The sequence below is a fragment of the Thamnophis elegans genome, chromosome 12, assembly GCF_009769535.1.
Source record: "Thamnophis elegans isolate rThaEle1 chromosome 12, rThaEle1.pri, whole genome shotgun sequence".
Taxonomy (NCBI): domain Eukaryota; kingdom Metazoa; phylum Chordata; class Lepidosauria; order Squamata; family Colubridae; genus Thamnophis; species Thamnophis elegans.
Window position 1 is genome coordinate 1,533,413 of NC_045552.1, and position 23,927 is coordinate 1,557,339.

At 50.8% G+C, this 23,927-nt stretch overlaps 1 protein-coding gene across 1 annotated transcript in view; it reads left to right on the top strand.

Annotated features, from left to right (window-relative positions):
• Nucleotides 1-6,905: 6,905 nt before the first annotated feature.
• Nucleotides 6,906-23,927, top strand: part of PRKD2 (protein kinase D2) — a 28,878-nt gene continuing 11,856 nt past the window's right edge. The window contains exons 1-8 of the mRNA XM_032227324.1: nt 6,906-7,281; nt 16,922-17,060; nt 18,517-18,648; nt 19,987-20,141; nt 21,596-21,797; nt 22,054-22,134; nt 22,569-22,719; nt 23,528-23,645. Of these exons, the coding sequence (XP_032083215.1) occupies nt 7,090-7,281; nt 16,922-17,060; nt 18,517-18,648; nt 19,987-20,141; nt 21,596-21,797; nt 22,054-22,134; nt 22,569-22,719; nt 23,528-23,645 (1,170 nt within the window). The 5' untranslated portion in view covers nt 6,906-7,089. The remainder of the gene's footprint in view (nt 7,282-16,921; nt 17,061-18,516; nt 18,649-19,986; nt 20,142-21,595; nt 21,798-22,053; nt 22,135-22,568; nt 22,720-23,527; nt 23,646-23,927) is intronic.

A 23,927-nucleotide genomic window follows, 5' to 3' on the forward strand; every position in this document is an offset into this window, starting at 1 on the left:
GGCAGCTGAAGGTGAAAGCCTGTCGGACTGGCTCCGTCACCTTCGGGAGCCAGGCCGGGTGGCTGCCAAGGGAAGAGCCCTCTGGAAGTCTCGGGGGGCAGGGGGGGCCTGCTTTGGCTTCCGGCTTCCTTTCAAGCAGCAGAAGGATGGAAGCAAGTCATTGTCACTCGGGGCAGAAGTGTGTGTGGGGGTCTTCTATGCGCCCTGACCTGGGTGGGGGGTTGCTTTACCCAATTCAGTAGCCTCCCTCTGGGCCAGAAGAGAGGGTGGCTTGTGGAACGGAGGATGAGGAAGACCACGAGATCCTTGGCTCTTGGTAGTTTTTTCTGGAGACGTTTCCTAGCCCAAGTAGGTAACATCATCAGGGTTAGAAGAGCGTAGTCTTTCCTCTCTCCTTAAAAACCCCTCTCTCTTCCAGCACTGATGATGTTGCCTAGTTTGGGCATTGAATCTTCCTTCTTTCCAAAGAGTCCCTGGTGATCTCTGAGCTTTGGAGGAGGGGAATGGGTTCTTGCAGACGTTTCATTCACCAACTAGGTAACAGCATCAGTGCTGGAAGGGAAGGGGTTTGCGAGGAAGAGGAAGAGGACAACCACTGTGTGGTCCTTGGTGCTCTCCGAGCTGGGTCATTTTCCTGAAGATGTTTCATTAACCAACGAGGTATGAAAAAAAAAGATTTAAAAGGAGAGCCAAAAACCCATGCACCTCCTTGCCACCAATCAGCATCACCCGGCTAAGCAGAGATCAATCCCGAGATTGAAAGTAGACCAACAATCGAACCGTAAACAATAAGGAACAAGCAACGATTGACAGTAAACAACACCCCAATCCAGGAACCACCGAGAACCCTCCCACCAACGCTGACAAAGCCAGGCCATTGGATAGAAAGAGTGGAAACTCTACTCCTCCCGAGCACTGATGATGTTACCCAGCGGGGTCACGAAACGTCAGAGAGCACCAAGGATCTCACAATCAGCGTTGTCTTCCTCTCCTCCTCTTCCCCACCACTACCTGAAACTCCACTTTCTTGTTCCACGGAAGATGCTCCCTAGCATCTCCCAAACATCTGGAAGAAAACCACCCGGCTCAGGGAGCACCAAAGGCCGCCACCCTTGTTGTCCTCCTCCTCCTCCTCCTCCTCTCCACGAACCCCACTCCCTCCTAGCGCTGACGATGTTACCCAGTGGGGTCGTGAAACGTCTGCAAGAAAATCACCGAAATCAGGGAGCACCGAGAACCCCATAGATGTACGAGGAGTGTCCTCCTTGCCAGCCCAATCAAGCCCAGGGCTCCCTCCAACCAGCCAGTTTGCCAAGAATTGTGGCCGGTCGGCCTTCGAATGTGGCCTGCAGGGCTAAATGGTTGGAGGGCAGCTGGGCTGCTGCAAAGGGGGCCACCAAGCCATCTGTAGCTTTGCCCCCCACAATTACATCCTTCGGTCAACGGCAGAGAAACTCTGATTGCTTCAGCGTTTCCCTTTCAGAAAATTAGCCAAAAACTCCCCATGAGCCCGGGAGTTTCTCGCTGCTCCTTCATCTGCTCGTCCACTTCCAAAATTCTCGGCTTCATAAGTGAGAGCAGGTGGCCAGCTGGTGAGATGAAGTCCAGGGGACATTTAAGATATCTAATTCCCAGCTTCTTAATCTAGGATAGCTGGCTTTTTTTTTTTTTTACAAACCTTTTTTTATTTTTTATTACAAATTTGAAAACTTATTTTCAAGCAAAGTGTTGTCCTGTTTTTTTTCTCCCCCTTTTTACATTCTCTCTTATACATAATTAATTTTACATCACATTATCATTCCTAATTTTGGCCCCATATTTTCTTCCCATATTTCCATCTTGAATTTATATTTTCCCTTAACAAATAAGCGAAATCATTTTTCGCCCTTTCAGAAAAAAAGTATACCAACTTTAACATTTCATTATCAAGTTCCTTTTTAATATGAAAAGTAATTTTACTTAGCTGGTTACAGGATAGCTGACTTAATGGGGAGCGGGATTCAAATTTTCCCACGGCACCACCCCATTTCTGAGCCTACACAGAGAACACAGGAAGGCCGCGATTGAGCCCTCAAACTTTCGGCGGTTAAGGGAAACGGCTGCTGAGTGAGTTTTGCCCCATTTTACGACTGTTCCGGCCACCGTCGTTAAGTGAATCCCTGCAGCGTTTATGTTAGTAACTGAATCTGGCTTCCCCATTGAATTGGCTTGCTGGAAGGTCGTAATGACCTTCAGGACGTTGAAACCGTCATAAGTACATGCCAGTTGCCAAGCTTCTGAATTTCGATCACGTGACCACGGGGATACTGGAGTGGTCGTTAAGTGTGAAAAACAGTCCTAAGTCGCTCATTTGCTTAGCGGTTCATCCAAGTTACACAAGTGACTTGCACTTATGACCATCGTAGCACCACTGCAGCCACAAGATCAAACTTAAGTCATAAGTCAAGGACTAGTTAGGTTTTATGGATCGCTTTTTCGTGACGTAAAAACAAGGCTCTCGGGAAGGAGATGATTCACACCCAGGACTGGCACGCAGGCTGGCATTCCAGGCTGTGGGAACCGCGCCGCCAAGGGGCATAACCCGGGCAGCCTTTCCAAGCAGGATGTTTCTGCCAAGGCAGACAGGAAGAGAGAGCCAAGCTGCCCCTCCTTAACTTCCAGCAACAGCACTCGGATATCTGGCGGCTGCAGCTATTGTAGGGGGGGGAGGCTTTATCATGAGGGCCGGCAGCCTCGGAGGAGGAGAAGGACCGAGGCTAAGAAACACGGGGGGGGGGGGGGGGAGGTTGCAAAGAAAGGCCGTCCAAATCGATCCATGGAGTTCGATCTCACTTTTGCTCCTTTTACAAATAACTCCAGGCAGTGAACGCCTCCAGCACATCTTCCTCCTCCTCTTTTTCCCACAACAACAACCTTATGAGGTAGGTTAGGCTGAGAGAGGGGTGGGGGGGAATGGCCCAAAGTAATCCAGCTGGCTTTTGTGCCTACGGCGGGACTAGAACTCCCAGCCTCCTGGTGATTGGTCCAAAATCACCCAGCCATTATTCATTGCTTAATGAGGGACTAGAACTCACCAACTCCTGGTGATTGGTCCGAAGTCACCTAAACCAGCTTTCATGCCTAAAAAAATGGGACTAGAACTCCCAGCCTCCTGGTGATTTGGCCTGAAGTCACCTCGCCAGCTTTCATGCCTAAGGTGGGACTAGAACTTGTGGTCGTCTGTTAATTGGCCCAAAGTCACCCAGCCAGCTTTCATTGCTACGGTGGGACTAGAACTCACCGTCTCCTGTTGATTTGGCCCGAAAGTCACCCAGCCAGCTTTCCTGCCTAATGCGGAACTACAACTCGCCATCACCAGGTTTCTTGTCTGTGGCCTAAACTCAGTCGAGTTTTGGACCAAACTTTTTTTTTTTAACAGAAGGTGCCACAAACTGAAAAGAAAGACGGACGGACTCCAACTCCCAGAATCCCCCTAGCAGTCCAGCCCTAGAGTTAGGGTCCCCAAAACCTCCTGGGGATTTGATGAGAAGGGGGGAGCCTGGGTCTCCCTGCTACTAAAAGGCCACACCTGAATTCCGACACCTGTTGGATGACTCAAGGCTTTCATTCCGGGAAGAAGCGCCAGAGAGAGCGGATTATTATTATTATTATCATCGCACCCTCCCTTTGGATCTCGGTTGCCCTGCAAGGCTCCAAGTCATTCGCCAGATCTCTCCTCCGCCAAGACATTCCAAGCGGCTCAAGAAGAGCCGGGGATCAACCCATCAATCAACCCACCAATTAAAGTGATACAGTCCCTATCTCACCCTTCGCGGATTAGTGCAAAGATGGGTTGCTACTACAGATCCCACAGTGCTTTGCTAACAGGGCTATGGGAGATGGGGGGACCAGTACATCCAGATGAGATGGGGGAGGGGACTCTTAGCCCTCAAATGCCCTCTCCTCCCCTGCTCTCCTGTCAAATGGAGCAACATATGTATGTATATATGTATGTATATATGTTTAAAGCAGTGTTTCTCAACCTTGGCGACTTTAAGTCCTGTGGACTTCAACTCCCAGAATCCCCCAGCCAGCATTCGCTGGCTGGGGGATTCTGGGAGTTGAAGTCCACAGGACTTAAAGTCGCCAAGGTTGAGAAACACTGCTTTAAAGGAGGGCACATCCTTTTTAATTTTAATTTAACTTTTAAAAAACTTTTGTAATATGTGTTTATTTAATGTTGTACGCCACCCTGAATCCTTTGGAGAAGGGCAGCATATAAATCCAATAAACCAAACCAAACCATGTGTAACTATTAAAATGGAAAACAAATCGCAGAGAAGGAATTTAAGATTGTTATGCAAATCCAGGGAAAAAGAGAGGAAGAAGCGAGAAGAGTAGGAGAGAGGGGAGGAAAGGGAAGAAGAGGGGAGGGATGGGGAAGAGGAAGGGGGGAGGAAGCAACCTCGATGGTACTTTTAACTGGAGGAGGAGGAAACATTGTTATAAATGTGAAAAGGTAAACACATTATCATCAATGAGAGTTATGAGATCCTATGTTTGGGAAGGTGTGTATGAGAAATAAAAATTTAAAATCATTCAAACAAAAAAAGCCCAATTTCTTGCCACGGCGCGGCCAAGAGACACAACGAGGAACGTGTGAATGCTTGCAAGGGAGGTTGGCAGCCGAGGGCAGAAAGCGGGCTTCTGGTTGGGCAATGGGAAGAAAAAGACTGGGTGCGTTGTGTTGTGTTGTGTTTCCAAAAGGAGCTCAGTCCTGATCTTTATCTCCTCCCTTCCTCCCTTCCTTCCTTTTCCTTCCTTCCTTATCTCCTCCCTTCCTCCCTCTTTTCCTTCCTTCCTTCCTTCTCTTTTTTCCCCATCGCCTCTCTTCCTTCCTTTTCCTTCCTTCCTTCCTTATCTCCTCCCTTCCTCCCCCTCTTCCTTCCTTTTCCTTCCTTCCTTCCTTCTCTTTCTTCCCCATCGCCTCTCTTCCTCCCTCCCTTCCTTTTCCTTCCTTCCTTATCTCCTCCCTTCCTCCCCCTCTTCCTTCCTTCCTTCCTTCCTTATCTCCTCCCTTCCTCCCTCTCTTCCTTCCTTCCTTCCTTATCTCCTCCCTTCCTCCCCCTCTTCCTTCCTTCCTTCCTTATCTCCTCCCTTCCTCCCCCTCTTCCTTCCTTCCTTCCTTCCTTCCTTCCTTATCTCCTCCCTTCCTCCCTCTCTTCCTTCCTTTTCCTTCCTTCATTCCTTCTCTCCTCCCTTCCTCCCCCTCTTCCTTCCTTCCTTCCTTCCTTCCTTCCTTATCTCCTCCCTTCCTCCCTCTCTTCCTTCCTTTTCCTTCCTTCCTTCCTTATCTCCTCCCTTCCTCCCCCTCTTCCTTCCTTCCTTCCTTATCTCCTCCCTTCCTCCCCCTCTTCCTTCCTTCCTTCCTTCCTTCCTTATCTCCTCCCTTCCTCCCTCTCTTCCTTCCTTTTCCTTCCTTCATTCCTTCTCTCCTCCCTTCCTCCCCCTCTTCCTTCCTTCCTTCCTTCCTTCCTTCCTTATCTCCTCCCTTCCTCCCCCTCTTCCTTCCTTTTCCTTCCTTCATTCCTTCTCTCCTCCCTTCCTCCCCCTCTTCCTTCCTTTTCCTTCCTTCCTTCCTTATCTCCTCCCTTCCTCCCCCTCTTCCTTCCTTTTCCTTCCTTCATTCCTTCTCTCCTCCCTTCCTCCCCCTCTTCCTTCCTTCCTTCCTTCCTTCCTTCCTTCCTTCCTTCCTTATCTCCTCCCTTCCTCCCTCTCTTCCTTCCTTCCTTCCTTATCTCCTCCCTTCCTCCCCCTCTTCCTTCCTTCCTTCCTTCCTTATCTCCTCCCTTCCTCCCTCTCTTCCTTCCTTCCTTCCTTATCTCCTCCCTTCCTCCCCCTCTTCCTTCCTTCCTTCCTTCCTTATCTCCTCCCTTCCTCCCCCTCTTCCTTCCTTTTCCTTCCTTCCTTCCTTATCTCCTCCCTTCCTCCCCCTCTTCCTTCCTTTTCCTTCCTTCCTTCCTTCCTTATCTCCTCCCTTCCTCCCTCCCTTCCTTCCTTTTCCTTCCTTCCTTCCTTATCTCCTCCCTTCCTCCCCCTCTTCCTTCCTTCCTTCCTTCCTTCCTTATCTCCTCCCTTCCTCCCTCTCTTCCTTCCTTCCTTCCTTATCTCCTCCCTTCCTCCCCCTCTTCCTTCCTTCCTTCCTTATCTCCTCCCTTCCTCCCTCTCTTCCTTCCTTCCTTCCTTATCTCCTCCCTTCCTCCCTCTCTTCCTTCCTTCCTTCCTTATCTCCTCCCTTCCTCCCTCTCTTCCTTCCTTCCTTCCTTATCTCCTCCCTTCCTCCCCCTCTTCCTTCCTTCCTTCCTTCCTTATCTCCTCCCTTCCTCCCCCTCTTCCTTCCTTTTCCTTCCTTCCTTCCTTATCTCCTCCCTTCCTCCCCCTCTTCCTTCCTTTTCCTTCCTTCCTTCCTTCCTTATCTCCTCCCTTCCTCCCTCCCTTCCTTCCTTTTCCTTCCTTCCTTCCTTCCTTATCTCCTCCCTCCCTTCCTTCCTTTTCCTTCCTTCCTTCCTTATCTCCTCCCTTCCTCCCTTCCTTCCTTTTCCTTCCTTCCTTCCTTGCAATTGCTCGACGGCACCTGCCATTCCCAACCAGGACGGGCTGGGGGTTCGCGCACTCTGCACATGCTCGCAGGCCCGGCCTCCAGGTGCTGGACCCAAGCAAGGGCTGGTAAGCGGGGAGGGGCAGCCTCTTCTTGCAACCCGGCCGCTTGCAATCGCCACCCCGGGGACCCCCGCGGGACCCCCGGCGGCTCCGCTTCCTCCCCGCGGGCTCTTCGGCTCGTTCCGGCTCCACTCGGGAGCGACGGGGCGGGCTCCGTGACTTCATCCCGGGGGCTGCCCATTGGCCGCGCCGCGTGTCACTCCACGCACTTCCTCCTCGGGGAAAGAAGCGAGCGGGGGGGCGAGAAAAGTTTGTCCGGCGGGGCGGGCGCTGCTGCCGCTTCCACGGAGACGCGTCCCGGGGGCTGCAGAGACGCCGCCGGGCTTTCCCGCGTGGGACAGAGAGAGAGAGACGGCGGGGAGGGCATCCGAGGAGCCCGCGGGCGTCTGGATGGCGTCCCTGCCCGCCGCCCCCGCGCCCGTGGGCGCCCCCGAGCCCATCCAGCCGGCCGCCTCCCCGGCCAGCCCCGCGGGGGTCTCCTTCCAGCTGCAGATCGGGCTGACCCGCGAGTACGTCCTGCTGCCCGCCGCCTGCGACCTCGCCCACGTCAAACAGCTGGCCTGCTCCATCGTGGACCAAAAGGTGGGGGGGGGGCGTCTCGCGGGGGAAGGGGAGGCGGGGGTGGTGGGGGAAAGGGGACCACCAGGAGAGCAAGGCAGAAGCCGGCGTCTCTGGACTCCGTGATCCCTCGCGGGGTGGCGGTGGGAAGGAGCGAGATCCGGAGAAGCCGGGGGTGGCGTGCAGGTTTCCGGGGCAGCCAGCTCCGGGAGTTCGAAGCCCCGGCGGCTGGGGTCCCGGCGTGGGGTCGCTCCGCGGCTTCTGCCCCTGGCCGTTCCCGGGCTCCGCATTGCTGTAGGGCGGGCAAAGGCTGGAGAGAGCCGTCCGGGGAGCCTGGGGCTGGCCCGCCCCCGCTGCCCTTTGGCCGCCTAGGTGTGTTGCACAGGTGAGTCCAGGGAGAGCTTCCAGGTGATGCTTGTGGGCCAAGCTGCTCCTGGGTTTTCTCCCCCCCCCCCCAAAAAAAAGGCAAATGAGTTTTTTTTTCCCCTTTGAAAACTTTTCTCAGTTCACAAAAAATGAGAAAAGTCCCAAGTGGCCTTTTGGGGAGGGGGAAGAGGAGGAGAAACACCTTTGGGACAGGTGGGTGGCTGGACACACAACCTGCCCTCCTTGAGTTGCCCACGGAGGCCTTTGGGCCAGGGGGCTTCTTGGCTTGGGAGAGGGAAGGGAGCCAGGAGGAGGAAAACCGGTTCTGGGTCCTTGCTAGCCCAGCTCAACTCACCTGGGCAGGTGAGGGGCAGATCAAAGGGGCAGGAATGCACGGAAAGTCTCCGGGTCAGGGCCTTGGTTGGGGGAGGGGGGGGGAGGAAAAAGCAAAATACACCCGAAATTAAGAAGAGAGAGAGAAGCAGTTGAGTAAAGGGGCCAGGTTAGAGCCGGACAGATGGACCTACCTTTATTACTTGGAATACGGCATCCAGTTTTGGTCGCCACGATATCGAAAAGATGTGGAGACTCTAGAAAGAGTGCAGAGAAGAGCAAGAAAGAGGATTAGGGGACTGGAGGCTAAAACATACGAGGAACGGTTGCAGGAACTGGGTATGTCTAGTTTGATGAGAAGAAGGACCAAGGGAGACATGATAGCAATCTTCTGATATCTCAGGGGTTGCCACAAAGAAGAGGGAGTCAAACTATTCTCCAAGAACCTGAGGGTAGAACAAGAAGCAATGGGTGGAAACTAATCAAGGAGAGAAGCAACCTAGAACTGAGGAATAATTTCCTGACAGTTAGAACAATTAATCAGTGGAACAGAAGTTGCCTCCAGAAGTTGTGAATGCCCCAACACTGGAAGTCTTTAAGAAGATGCTGGATAGCCATCTGTCTGAAACGGTATAGGGTTTCCTGCCTAGGCAGGGGGTTGGACTAGAAGACCTCCAAGGTCCCTCCCAAATCTGCTATTGTATTGTATTATTCTTCCAAATAATTCAAGGTGGTGAACCTATCCAACACACCTTCCTTCCTCTTCCTGTTTTTCCCACAACAACAACCTTGTGAGGTGGGTTGAGCTAAGAGGGAAAGGGGACTGGCCCAAAGTCACCCAGCCGGCTTTGAGGCCTAAGGTAGGACTAGAACTCACTGCCTCCTGGGGATTCGCCCATGGTCACCCAGCCAGCTTTCATTACCTAAGGCAAAACTAGAACTCGCCACCTCCTGGGGATTGGCCCAAGGTTCCCCTGCTGACTTTCATGCCTAAGGCAGGACTAGAACTCACGGCCTCCCTCTCCCTAGGCTGGTTCCTTAACCACAGGACCAAATGCCCTCTCGATATTAAATATCCTGCAAAAAAATGTGGAATTCCAGAACCCATAATCCTCCAAACACTTCTTAAGGTCTGACTTGTTTGCAGAAAGAAAGAGGAGAGGACTTAAAATTTGTCATGCTAGATAAAGCATGTCACCCCACCCCACCACCGCCTCTACAATGGTTTGCATTCCGCACACAGAATAACAAGAGTTGGAAGGGACCTTGGAGGTCTTCTAGTCCAGCCCCCTGCTCAAGTAGGAGATCCTAGACGTGCCCAAACTTGGGAACTTTAAAGACTTCTGGACTTCAACTCCCAGAATTCCCCAGCCAGCCATGGGAACTTTTAAGACCTGGGAACTTTAAGACTTGTGGACTTCAACTCCCAGAATTCCCCAGCCAGCACAGCAGGGACATCAAAAGCTCAGTGCATTCAGGACTGGTTTCAAACATTTTCATAATAGGGATATTGGGGAGGGGGGGAGCAAATAAGCACGGCTGGCTGGGGAATTCTGGGAGTTGAAGTCCACAAAAGTCTTAAAAGTTCCCAAGTTTGGATACCCTTGGTCTAAACCACCTCTGGTTTTTAAGCCAAGATGCCCCACTGAACCCCCCCCAGTTTAGTTGGAAACACTGGTTTATAGCAGTGTTTCTCAACCTTGGCAACTTGAAGATGCCTGGACTTCAACTCCCAGAATTCCCCAGCCAGCGAATGCTGGCTGGGGAATTCTGGGAGTTGAAGTCCGAGCATCTTCAAGTTGCCAAGGTTGAGAAACACTGTCCTAACCACTGCTGGGGAATTCTGGGAGTTGAAGTCCGAGCATCTTCAAGTTGCCAAGGTTGAGAAACACTGGTTTATAGTCTGTTTTTCAAACTTGGTTTGCTTTCAACTCAAGTGAAGCCCAGTTTGAAAAATGTGAGTTTATGGGAGGGGGGGGGGTTGGAACGTATACAAATATGGCAGCCCCTCCTGAACGACAACGGGGAGATAAGCATAGACTTCAAGAAGCCACAGGGGAAAATAAAATCGAGGGCAGGGAAACCCCCACCCAGAAATGAAAACAGGGCAAAAGAACCAAAGAATTGCGACGCTGACTTAGAAGAAAAGAAAAAAACATTTCCCCCCCCCCCCCACGCTGCCACGTTGCGTTGCAGTGGCGGCTTGCAGAATTCCTGGCGCGCAATGCAGTTTGCATTTTTGCAGGTGGCGCTTTCGAGGTGTGGGGGGGGGGCAGATCTTGCTTGGATTCTGGGGAGCAGCAGGGGGTGGGGGGTGGGATCCATAGGGTTAGGGCATGGGAGAGAAGCCGGTGCAGAAAAACCTCCCTGGCGGGTGCTGAATTTGAACTCGGAGCCGGCTGGAGAGACACACACACACACCCCAGAGGCCACCTCTCTGCACAAGGGATGGTGCTGCTGAGCGAGGCTTTTAACGTGACAGCAAAGGAGCGGAAACGACAGCTGGGCCCTCGCCGCCCGGCTCTTTTGCTCGACAGGAAAGGGAAACGGTCCCCCTGTTTTTGGAGAGCGATAATCTGTGGGGGCTTCTCCCGGATGGAAGCCACCCCCCACCCCCCCATATCCGTTGCTGCTGCTGCAGACAGAAGGAACGCTGGATGGCGAAGAGGGGCCTTCAGTGGTATTCCTTACTGCCCCCTGCCATCCCCGGTTTCTGAGTAGCCCAAAGGAGTTTGATTTTAGGCGTTTATCGTATTTAAAGAGCTCCCAGCAATGGATGGAATCGAATCACCTAGAACTAAGGGTATTTCCAGACAGTGAGAACAATTAACCGGTGGGACTGCTTCCCTCTGGACGTTGTGGGAGCTCCATCCCTGGGGGTCTTAAAGAAGAGATTGGAGAACCGTTGGTTCTGAAATGGGTCTAGGGTCATCTCCTAGAGTAGGGGATGGACTAGAAGGCCTCCAAGGTCCCTCCGGACTCTGTGATTGTATTATTCTATAATCCTAGAACAGTGTTTCTCAACCTTGGCAACTTGAAGATGTCCGGACTTCAACTCCCAGAATTCCCCAGCCAGCGAATGCTGGCTGGGGAATTCTGGGAGTTGAAGTCCGGACATCTTCAAGTTGCCAAGGTTGAGAAACACTGTTCTAGAACATTTAATCGATGGGACGGCTTCCCTCCAGAAGTTGGGGGGTGGCAGGGCATCCCTGGAGGCTTTTAAGAAGAGATTGGACGGGGGTTTGTCTGAAATGGTATGAGGCTTCTTGCTTGTGCAGGGGGTTGGACTAGAAGACCTCCAAGGTCCCTTCCAACGTTGTTACTCTGCTACTGTTCGACTTTACAACTACAATTGAGACCAGAAATAAACTTATTATAGGAAGAACGGTTGCAGGAACTGGGTATGTCTAGTTTAATGAAAAGAAGGACCAGGGGTGACATGATGGCAGCCTTCCAGTATCTCAGGGGCTGCCCCAAAGAAGAGGGAGTCAAGCTATTCTCCAAGGCACCTGAGGGCAGAACAAGAAGCAATGGGTGGAAACTAATCAAGGAGAGAAGCAACTTAGAACTGAGGATAAATTTCCTGAATAGGGAAAACAATTCACCAGTGGAACAGCCTGCCACCAGAACTTGTGGGTGCTCCATCACTGGAGGCTTTCAAGAAGAGGTTCAGACCACTTGTCTAAACTGCTATTTGCAGGTAGTCCTCAACTTACAACCGTTTGTTTAGTGACCGAAGTTACGGCGACAGTGAAAAAAGTGACTTACGACTGTTGCAGTCTCCCCATAGTCAAGCGATCAAAATTTGGACGCTTGGCAACTGACTCATTTTCACTTAATGCTTCACATATTTTACTTAGCAACTGCGGCAAAAAATCGTAAAATTGGGCACGCCTCACTCAACAGCCATCTTAGTGATGGCAATGCCTGTCCCAATTCTGGTCGTAGGTCGAGGACTCCCTGTAAAATGACCGACTGAGCTGAGAAATGGCTGGCCAAACATCCGTTTTGACCGGGGCTGAAAACCTCTGACTTCAGTTGGGTATTATTCCGGCTGAACAGGAGACAGGAAATCTGGGGTGTGTGTGTTCAGGCTTAAGTGGACGAGCAAATTTGTTAGAAGGTGTTGCCTTCACGAAGGGACGAAGTGGGATCTGATCTCTGGTTAAAAACAACAGGATTGGAAGGGACCTTGGAGGTCTTCTAGTCCAGCCCCCCCTCCCCCCTGCTCGAGCAGGAAATGTGAAGTGGGTACCCACTGTGGGACGATACGCTAAAAGTTTAGATAAAGTGTGACCAGGTCCCACGCGTTGACAAGTAAGACGTGGGTTTTTATTTGGGGGGGATCTACGTATTCCGAAGAATAGGCCTCTTTCTGTTTTCGTGATAGTCCGTAAAGTGGGTGAATTCACTTTATTTCACTCTGCTGGTACCCCTGTTTTTTTTTTAATTTAATTTTAGGCTTCAGTGCATTTGGGGTGAATGGAATAGTTTGATAAAGGCCCTTTTTAGGTGTGGATTGAGGACGGGCAAATAATCTCATTTCTGACAGCGTGGGAAAGCCGTAAGGCACTCGAAGAGAAGTGGACTTTCAGCTCACAGAATTCCCCAGCCAGCAGGAGAATTCTGGGGAGCTGATGTCCACTTCTCTTCAAGGGACCAAATGGGAGAGGGGAAAAAAAACATCCTTAAAAACCCAAATTCTACCAGCTGCTTTGCAAATGTCAAGCTTTCAACCCTGCTCGGGGAGGAGTCCCCGTTTAATTCCGGCGATCCTCCACGTTGAGAGGCAGTCTACCTTGGAAACGCCCAATGTTAAAAGGCAGAGAACTGGCCCACGCCTGCATTCCTGGTGGATTTCCTGGCTGCACATCTGCTTGCCAGCTGTTGCCTTTGGGAAAGGCTGGAAACGGATAGGAAAGCGCGCATTTTGTGTGTTTTTTTTTAATTTTTCCCCCTCTATGGGGTGTCTTCCAACATCTGGCAGAACTACAGACGGGGGATCCCTTGTTCCATAGCCTCTCCGAAGCCCCAAATAGTCCTGTATGAAGGTGGGGGGGGGGGAAAGGCAGGCAGGGGTCTGGCTCCCCCCCCCCCAACAGCTCTGATGCAATCCCACAATCGGAGGGAACAGTCCCCGTCCCCCCCAAGAAGACTGGCATTTGTGCAACCTCTGGGTGTTTTTCCAGTCTGCTCCCTCCTTGCTGTCCAGCCTCGCTGGTGCCAGCTGGGTGAACCACTGGCATTTCGCCCCCACGCCCTCCTTCCCTTCACTCTGCCTGGTTTTAGCTGACCTTAAACTTAGTTTTATAAGTTGATTTTTTTCCCCACTCGGGTTTGAATGCTGGGCAGTGGTGGAGGGAGGGGGGCTGGTGCAAGAAGAGAGGAGACCCTGAGCCCCCCCCCCAATCTGAGCTGAGAAGTTGACGCATTTCCAAGGAGGGGAGGATTAGATTTCAAAGCTCTTGGAGGCAGAAGTGAGGCTGTCCTGTCTCCAAATGGCGTTTCGTGCCCGCAGATGTGTGGGACTCCAATTCCCAGAGTGCTTTGCTGGCGCTTCTCCCACCCCTGGCAGAAAATGTTCCCTTCTCTTGCAAGGGCCCTGGGGGGGTGCAGTGCGAAAGAGGAGGAGGAGGAGGAAATGGGATCTTGGCAGGAAGGGAAAGTTTTCTTAAGCCTTTCTCGGGACGTCAGGCACAGGGCCACCTTGCCTGGGGAGGGGGCCATGGTAAATGACACATTTTGCAGCAAAATCCTCAAGGAATTATGCCATTCCTCGGGAGAAGCTCGGCGGGATTCAAATGCACTTACTTTTTATTTATTGGCTTATAAAAATTTATTTGCCGCCCATCTCGTATCCGGTGGTCTTTGGAGCTTACAGCAATTCAGTGCTGTGTGATTTACTCCCCTGTAAGCCCATAAGGCAGTGGTTCCCAAACTTGGCAACTTTAAGACTTGTGGACTTCAACTCCCAGAATTCTCCAGCCAGCTCTGCAGAGCTGGCTGGAGAATTCTGGGAGTTGAAGTCCACAAGTCTTAAAGTTGCCAAGTTTGGGAACCACTGTCATAAGAGATTATAGCTGCCTTCTTTGGACTGGGTGAGACTCCAGAGAGGGGGTTCTGCTGAGAACGGTGGGCTCACCCCCACTTAAAAAAAAGGGATGGTTTATGATCACAACAGGGCCTGGAGCTCCCCTCTTCCTTCCCTCCATGAGCTCTGTCCTAGCTTGGGCAGGGGGGGGGGAGAATCCCACCCCCCAAGGGCTTGCAGTCGGCGTTTCTGATGGCAATACATTGTGTGGAAGACTGCAGTGTAGAGCGATGGAGATGGGGAGGGGTAGTGGGCTAAGAAGGATGTGGTGCTGTTGGTGTCGTATGTGTGTGTGTGTGCGGAAGAAAGAAAGAGAAAGAAAGAAAGAAAGTAGAAAGAAAGAAAGAAGAAAGAAAGAAAAAAGAAAGAAAGAAAGAAAGAAAGAAAGAAAGAAAGAAAGAAAGAAAGAAGAGAGAAAGGAAGGAAGGAAGGAAGGACGGACGGACTTGGAATAACAGAGTTGGAAGGAGCCTTGGAGGTCTTCTAGTCCAACCTCTGCTCAAGCAGGAGATCCTGTATTAATTCTGGATAAAAGGTTGTTCAAACTCTTCTTGTAAATCTTGAGTGATGGAGAAAGAAAGGAGGGAGGGAGGGAAGGAAGGAAAAATAAGAAGGAAAAAGGAAGGAAGAGAACGAAAGAAAAGAAGGAAGGAAAAGAATGAAAGAAAAGAGAACAGAAAGAGGAGAGGAAGGAAGGAGGGAAAGAAAAAGGAAAGAAAGAAAAAGAGAAAGAAGGAAAAGCAAGCAAGAATGAAAAAAAGAGAAAAAAAGGGGGAAGGAAGGAAAGAAATAGAAAGAAAGAAGGGAAAGCAAGCAAGAATGAAAGAAAAGAAAGAAGGAAGGAAAAGAATGAAAGAGAAGAGAAAGAAGAGAGGAAGGAAGGAAATATAGAAAAAGGAGAGAAAGAAAAAGAAAGAAAAGCAAGCAAGAATGAAAAAAAGAGAGAAAAAAGGGGGAAGGAAGAAAAGAAAGAAAGAAATAGAAAGAAAGAAGGGAAAGCAAGCAAGAATGAAAGAAAAGAGGGAAGGGAGGAAGAGGAAAAAGGAGAAAAGCCCTCGGGCCCAATCTGTCGTGCAGAGGAATGTGGGGAATCAGCCCTTCCAAAATCACAGCCCAGATTTGCATAACCGTTGGTGCCAGGAGGCCTCGCATGGCCGCCCCGCCTCGCCTTCTTGCCTACCTGCCTGGAACACGTCGGCTTCCTGTGCAGCCCTCGGGGCCCCCGCCTGCCTGCCTGCCTGCTTCCCCAGAACCCTCCAGATTCGAACTCACCCCTCGGCCTGCCCTCCCTCTCCCCTCTCCCCCCCCCCCCCAGCCCCATGGTTGCCGGTCTGCATTTTTGGAAAGCCTCCTGCAAAATATGTGCCAAGTTGGCAGCGCCACAAAGGGCCCCCCGCTGCCTCTCGGTTTCTGCCCAAGTGCCCGAGGGAGGAGGAAGCCCTTTCCCTCCCCTGCAGGGGGGATTTCTCACCCTCCCTGACTTCAAGGGGGGGGGCGGAGGACGGGGCGGGGGGGGGGAAGGAAGGTTCAAAAAAAACCAAAGCCCCAATTGGATGGCAGGTGCTTCGTATTTTTTCGGCTGGCGTCTTCCGGAGAAAGCACCTGGGATGGGCAACAACAGGCAATCCTCGACTTATAACCGTCCATATGAAGTTATGGCGACGTTGAAAAAGAGAGAGACTTACGATGACTTTTTAGGACTTGTGACTGCTCCATGTGCTGATCACACGGTCAGAATTGACACACGCGGCCACGGGCTCCCAGGGTCACGTGATCCACTTTTGCGACCTTCCGACCAGCAAGGCCACTCCCCGTTACTAAGTGAACCGCTGTGTCAAGAAAAGCCATACTAGGGTAGGCCAAAACTCGCTTAGCAACGGAGTCTCTTAGTACAGTGTTTCTCAACCTTGGCAACTTGAAGATGTCCGGACTTCAACTCCCAGAATTCCCCAGCCAGCGAATGCTGGCTGGGGGATTCTGGGAGTTGAAGTCCGGACATCTTCAAGTTGCCAAGGTTGAGAAACACTGTCCTAACCACTGCTGGGGAATTCTGGGAGTTGAAGTCCGGACATCTTCAAGTTGCCAAGGTTGAGAAACACTGTCCTAACCACTGCTGGGGAATTCTGGGAGTTGAAGTCCGGACATCTTCAAGTTGCCAAGGTTGAGAAACACTGTCTTAGTAAAAGAAATGTTGGCCTTCATTATGGTCATAAGTCAAGGGCTACTTCGATAGTAATTTGTGGACTTCAACTCCCAGAATCCCCCCAGCCATGAATTCTGGGAGTTGTAGTTCCCAGGTCATCAAGGGGCCATAATTGTCCACCTGGGATGTACACAGACCTCTCTGGTCCTCCCTGATAAATAAATATGGATTATTTTGACAGTCTTGTCAACATAATATTTTGATTGTGTATAATTATATTTTGATTAGGTAGAATTATGTAGATTAGGTAGAATTTCGGGAGACCCCCCCCCCAGAACTGTGACACTCCAGGTTTTCCAGGGTGTTCCCCCAAAGATTTTGGGGGTCTAGGGGGGTCTCCCTAGTTAGTCCTGATTTAGCCACTGCCTCATTTACAACTTTCACAGGTTTGTAAAGCAAACCTGTTTCTTCCTAAGCACAGTCGTGGCTTCCCTTAGCAATTGATTCATTTAGTGACCAAGTTGTCGATTGTAGTTGCTAAATGAGGACTATCTATAAAGCCAGAGAAGGTGCAAGGCTGTATCTCCCACCCACCCCCCAAAAAAATAAACCCCTTGACCCATTTGAGCCCTGTGCCTCCTGCCTTTCCCTGGTACCAAAATTCTGATTTTTGCAGGGTTTTTTTTTCCAGCCTCGCTTATCTGACCCACGCTGGTTTTTCTCTTTTGCAGTTTCCTGAATGTGGATTTTATGGCCTCTACGATAAAATCCTGCTGTTCAAACATGACTCTTCGACAGCCAACATTTTACAGCTGGTCCGAGCCGCCTCCGACATTCAGGAGGGTGACCTGGTGGAAGTGGTTCTCTCAGGTAAAGTGCCTCAGTTAGGGAAGGCGGTGAACTGATGATGTTCCCTAGTTGGGTCACGAGACGCCTGCGAGGAAGCCAGAGAGCACCAAGGACCTCACAGTCCTTCTCCTTTCTCCATCTCTTCCTCTATCCCTCCTCCTCCTCCCCCCTCTTCCTCCTCTTCTTCCTCTCCTCCTCCTGTTTCTCAACTTCCCTAATTGAAAAGCAAGTTTAGCAATCAGGTAAATGCATCAGCAGCTAAACTTGCTTACTTTTAATTTGGAGTACATTTTTTTTTACAAAAAATCTGTCTTTGCAAGCTGTGTGAATCCGGCTCCTTCTGTTAGTTTTATACATCCGATCATTTGCACCAGAATAGCTAAATTCAAGCGATATATATGAATACGAGTATGTATGTATGTATGTATGTATGTATGTATGTATGTATGTGTGTGTATATCTATCTATCTTATCTATCTATCTATCTATCTATCTATCTATCTATCTATCATCTATCTATCATCTATCTATCTATCTATCTATATACACATACACACACACACACACATACATACATACATTTAGTGTCACAACCCCTGGTAAGCCCCAATTATGGGAGGAAGCTAACTGCTTCCATCATCTGTCAATCGGCTCGTCACAAGAGTCCATCACGACAGAAACCCAATATTTTTACTGTTGCCTTTGTTATATTTGTGTTTTTTTATTTGTGCTGATAAATTATTTATCAGCACAAATAAAAAAAACATATATATATACATTATATATTATTTACCTTTATTTATTTATCAGCACAAATAAAAAAACATACATATACATATACATCATATGCATATACATATACATATACATATACATCATATACATATACACACACACACACACACACACAGATATATATTATTTATATATATATATAAATAAAATAAGGCAGCTATGGTACTTACTTTATCTCGTCTTCCACTAGCTTAAGAGGCTTGATTTGAGATTTGGAGATCAGCAAATTAAGAGGCTCACTAACTTCACCAAAAGGTTTTGCTTCTTGAAGGGAAGGGAGGAGGGAAGGAGAAGGGAGAGGAGGGAAAGAAGGAAGGAAAGAAGGAAAGGGAAGGAAAGGAGAAAGAAGGAGAAGGGAGGGGAGGGAAGGAAGGAAGGAAAGAAAGAAAGGGAAGGAAAGGAGAAAGAAGGAGAAGGGAGGGGAGGGGAGGAAGGAAGGAAAGAAAGAAAGGGAAGGAAAGGAGAAAGAAGGAGAAGGGAGGGGAGGGGAGGAAGGAAGGAAGAAAAGGAAAGAAGGAGAAGGAGGAGGGAGGGAGGGAAAGGAAAGAAGAAGGGAGGGAGGGAAGGAAAGGAAGATAAAAGATGAAACGGTGGGGAAAGAAGGAAAACGAAAGGAAAATTCTTTGGATACTCCTCCTTTCCCTCAGTTTCTCACTCTCTCTCTCTCTCTCTCTTTCTGCAGCCTCGGCTACTTTCGAGGACTTCCAGATCCGTCCACACGCTCTCAACGTCCACTCGTACCGGGCACCGGCGTTCTGCGACCACTGCGGAGAGATGCTTTTCGGTTTGGTCCGCCAAGGCCTCAAATGTGACGGTAAGAAACCCCTCCGCGAGCCCCCACCCCCCCAGATTTTCTCCTTGGAAGAATGCTAGATTTGCACTGGGGACCGGCTTGTAGAAAGGGGTTTATTTGGGGAGAGGGGGCAAGGAGAAAGCTACCACAGAGAACAGGGAGTGTTAGAGATGGTTTTTATTCCTTTTTTCGGATAGCAGTCTAATATCTTCCTGTTTTCCTTGGAGGAAAGAAAACGTAGCAGTAAGAAGGAACAAACTATTCCTCGTAAAAGTCTTTATTGTTATTTTCCGTGTGGGAAAAAATGTCTTTTCGGGGTCTTGAAACGGAGTTTGGACATTGGAAAGGGAGGCCGGAGAGAGATGCATAAAGTGGAGTCATTTTTTTTTCAAATATACTTTTTTATTTTCCACTTTCATAACATACAATCACATGTATACTATTACATAGCCAATATCCTATTGTATTAAGTAGTAATTACATCAGTTCCTCTTGTCATCAACGCCCAGAAAGATAAAAACCCATTATCAGCTCTTCTGCTCTCCATACACCTCTTTCTTCTGCCTCTCTCCTACCTCCTTTCTTCCCTCCATCATCCTTTCCTGCTCTACTTCCCCTTCCTTTCTCCTTCTCCTCTCTCTTCATTCCACTCCTCCTTCTCCTCCTCATCTTCCCCCCTTACCCTCTCTCCTATCCCTCTCTTCCTATCTTTCTTCTCTCCTCTGTTTCCCACTCTTCCTCTCATTGGTGTATTTCCGCTGCGTAAAGATGCATAAAGTGGAATCATTTTGACAACCTGCCCAACTTTAAGTTGCGTGGACTTCAACTCCCAGAATTCCTGGCTGGGGAATTCTGGGAATTGAAGTCCACACCCGGTTTAAAGTTGTCCAGGGCAAGAAAGACTAAAACTGAGCCTTGGCCTACCCTGCAGAGCTGTTGTGAATTCCCTCGCAGGCTGCAGACTGAACCGTTGAGGAGTAGAACTGGCGAAGCATTTAAATCAGTGTTTCTCAACCTTGGCCACTTGAAGATGTCCGGACTTCAACTCCCAGAATTCCCCAGCAGTGGTTAGGACAGTGTTTCTCAACCTTGGCAACTTGAAGATGTCCGGACTTCAACTCCCAGAATTCCCCAGCCAGCATTCACGTATAAACAATTCAGTGTCTAGGACAGTGTTTCTCAACCTTGGCCACTTGAAGATGTCCGGACTTCAACTCCCAGAATTCCCCAGCCAGCATTCGCTGGCTGGGGAATTCTGGGAGTTGAAGTCCGGACATCTTCAAGTGGCCAAGGTTGAGAAACACTGATTTAAAGTAATGATTTAAAGAAATACTTTTTTTCTCCTCTTCCACCCCGTAGGTTGCGGCCTGAACTACCACAAACGTTGCGCCTTCAGCATTCCCAACAACTGCAGCAGCGCCAGGAAACGCCGCCTCTCGTCCACCTCGCTGGTCAACTCCCAGTCCTTGCGGCTGTCGACCACAGAATCCTTGCCTTGCACCCCAGACGAACTGGTGAGTCAGCCCTGCCTGCCCCCCACACCCACCCACTGGGCCCGAGGCAGCTTTGCTTCGGCTCTGCTTATTGTTCCTGAGCCTTGAGGACTAGAAACCTGATGCGCCTGGGGCGGAGCATGAATTCTCCTTCATCGGTGTGTCAGGCTTTTTTAATGACTCAGTAATTTCTAACAGTTTCGGGGCACACCAAAGTAACTCTTCTTCCTTCGTCCCTCCCTCCCTTCCTTCACTCCTTTTCCTCCCTCCCTCCTTTCCTTTCTTTTCTCCCTCCCTTTTTTCCTTTCCTCTTTTCCTTCTTTCCTCCCTCCCTTCTCCCTCACCGTCTTCCTCCCTCCCTCTCTCTTTTCCTTCCTTCTTTCCTCCCACCCTCCCTCCATCCTTCCCTCCCTCCTTCCTTCTTTCTTTCCTCCCTCCCTCCTTCCCTCTTTTCCTTCCTTCCTTGCTCCTCTCCCTCCCCCTTTTCCTTCCTTTCTTCCTTCTTTCCTTTCTCCTTCCTTCCTTCCTTCCTTCCTTCCTCTCTCCCTCTCTCCCTCCTTCTTCTCCTTCTTTCCTTTCTCCCCACCTTCCCTCCTCTCTGTCTCTTCTCCCTGTCCTGATCCTTCCCTCCTTCCCTCTTTTCCTTCCTTCTTTCCTCCCACTCTCCCTCCATCCTTCCTTCTTTCTTTCCTCCCTCCTTCCCTCCTTCCTTCCTTCTTTCCTCCCTTCCTCCTTCCCTCTTTTCCTTTCCTTGCTCCCCTCCCTCTTTTCCTTCCTTTCTTCCTTCTTTCCTTTCTCTCTCTTTCCTTCCTTTCTCCCTCCCTCCCTCCTTCTTTCCCTTCTTTCCTTTCTCTCCACCCTCCCTCCTCTCCTCTCCCTGCCCTGATCCTCTTTCCCTCCTTCCCTCTTTTCCTTCCTTCCTTCTTTCCTCCCACTCTCCCTCCATCCTTCCTTCTTTCTTTCCTCCCTCCCCTCCTTCCTTCCTTCTTTCCTCCCTTCCTCCTTCCCTCTTTTCCTTTCCTTGCTCCCCTACTCTTTTCCTTCCTTTCTTCCTTCTTTCCTTTCTCTCTCTTTCCTTCCTTTCTCCCTCCCTCCCTCCTTCTTTCCCTTCTTTCCTTTCTCTCCACCCTCCCTACTCTCCTCTCCCTGCCCTGATCCTCTTTCCCTCCTTCCCTCTTTTCCTTCCTTCCTTCTTTCCTCCCACTCTCCCTCCATCCTTCCTTCTTTCTTTCCTCCCTCCCCTCCTTCCTTCCTTCTTTCCTCCCTTCCTCCTTCCCTCTGTTCCTTTCCTTGCTCCCCTCCCTCTTTTCCTTCCTTTCTTCCTTCTTTCCTTTCTCTCTCTTTCCTTCCTTTCTCCCTCCCTCCCTCCCTCCTTCTTCCCCTTCTTTCCTTTCTCCCCATCCTCCCTCCCTCCTCTCTGTCTCCCCTCCCTGCCCTGATCCTCTTTCCCTCCTTCCGCTTCGTCCCTGGCGCAGAGCCGGAGTTCCACGGAGCTCTTCCCCCGCCGCCTGACCTCCTCCACCTACATCGGCCGCCCCATAGAGCTGGACAAGCTCTTCCTCTCCAAGGTGAAGGTGCCCCACACCTTCCTCATCCACTCCTACACCCGCCCCACCGTCTGCCAGTTCTGCAAGAAGCTCCTGAAGGGCCTCTTCCGCCAGGGCCTCCAGTGCAAAGGTCAGGAGGGGAGCACACGCGCGCGAGGGGCGGGGGGCATGGGGAACTCCCTGCTACCAGATATTCCCAGCCTTCCAGGGCAGAGGCTGGCTTTGCACACAGCTAGCACCCATTTTGTTCCTGGTCTCCCCCTGCTGGCGGCTGATGGCATTACACCCCTTTTCGTGGAGGCTGGGAAAGCAAGTGGGCTTTTGGGGAGGGGGCTGAAAAATGGCTTCCTCTCTCTCTTTCTCCCCTCCCCAAACTCCCCCTCCAGATTGCAAATTCAACTGCCACAAGCGCTGTGCGACCCGTGTGCCCAACGACTGCTTGGGAGAGGCGTCCTTTAATGGTGGTGGTGAGTTCCACAGGCCTCTTGTGCTGCAGGTGGGGCAAGAGGGAAGAGGCTCTTGACGAGGGGGGGGGAAGGGGGGTTATTCCAGGAGAGGCAGGGGGGCACGTTGCGGAGCTGACCTTCCGGCACTGTTTCTAACCACGCGATTCACTTAACAATGGGCGTGATTTGCTTAAAGGTCGTAAAGGTGAGCACGATGCCCTCCACTGCCTTCCTTAGCACAGGGAATCCTGGTCCCACCGTGGTCGTAAGGTGAGGACCACCTCTTTGGTACCCTCATTTGACCGTTTCGAGATACCCGCGACCGGAACGCCTCAGGATTAGTAGATCTCTGGCAATTACTGGTTATTCCTGAGTCTTGAGGACTAGAAACCTGATGCGCCTGGGAATCAAGGGTTGGATTTGCCTCAATGGATTCCTGTTCCTCCTTCCCCCAGATATGCCGATGGAAGAATCGAGTGATCTCAGCGAGGCGGATAAGAACTCGCTCATGGATGAGTCCGACGATTCCGGGATCATCCCCGGATCCCATTCAGAGAACGATCTGCGCATGGACGAAGACGTGGAGAGTCTCCAGAAATCCCAAAGGTGAGGCAGAGATCCCGGGTGCGCCATCCTCTTGGCTCTGGGCCTCAATTCTGGTCGTAGGTCGAGGACTACCTGTATTACGAATCCTCTTCTCCCAGTTTCGTAGCCATCAGTAATTCTGATTTTCCAGGACTTCCAGCGAGTCCCTCCCCATCTTGGGGGCTCTACTTTTCCCACTGGGGGTCGTTGTGGTCCACCAGTGGCAGCAGAGTCGGACAATGAGGAGGTTGGGGAGGAACCTGGGCCAGTCCTGGAGTCCGGGGAAGGCTCGGACGAGGGCTGTGCGTCAGAGGCAGAGAGGGGGCCAGCGCCATCTGGGAGTTATGTTCAGCGAGGCAGAAGAACAGGAGGAGCCTGTTCCCAGTGTGCGCATGAGCAGAGCTGCCAGAAGGCAAGAACAGTTACGACAAAAGGGGCAACTCGGGAGTAAGGCTTGGAGATGATTGCCCCCTCCCATAAGACATAAAAGAGGAGGAAACAGATACGAGCCTTTGCAGGAAGCAACTTAGTTCGTTCTGGTCGGTTCAAACTCTGAGAACTTCTGTTTGACTCTGTGCTCCGTTCGGCTTTGCAAAGCTAATTAGCAATTCGGTCTCTGGCAGCCTTTCAAGGGAGAGAAAGGCGGGTGCTTATCAGCCTTACCCTGAAAGACTTTGGCAGACTTCTGTAGGACTCTTCGCAAACCGTTTGTGACTCATTACGGGCTGTGAATGTCGGGACAGGAGTGTGCGTCAGTCTCCCTCCTCTTTTTCCCCTGCGACCCTCAACCGTGCTGACCTGTGCACCCCTCTTCCCCCTCCCCTCTCAGCTCCATGGGGTACATCCCCCTGATGCGGGTGGTGCAGTCCGTCCGCCAGACGACGCGCAAGTCGAGCACGGCGCTGAAGGAAGGCTGGATGGTGCATTTCAGCAACAAGGACCCCTTGGTGAGCCAGAGGGAGTGGCTCTCCCCTTCCCCAGGGGCTGGGGGGTTCTGGGAGCCCCAAGTCCACAGGTTTTCAAGGGGCCGAGTTGGGAGACCCCCCTTGCTCTAGAGCGGAGGTTCTCAAGCTTGGCGATGGAAAAAGATGGGGAATTCTGGGAGTTGAAGTCCACTCGTCTTCCAGTTTCAACCGCAGGCTGACTGGGGAATTCTGGGAGATGTAGTTCACAGGTCTTCAATTTTGCTAGCATGCTGATTAGGGAATTCTGGGAGTTGTAGTCTGTAT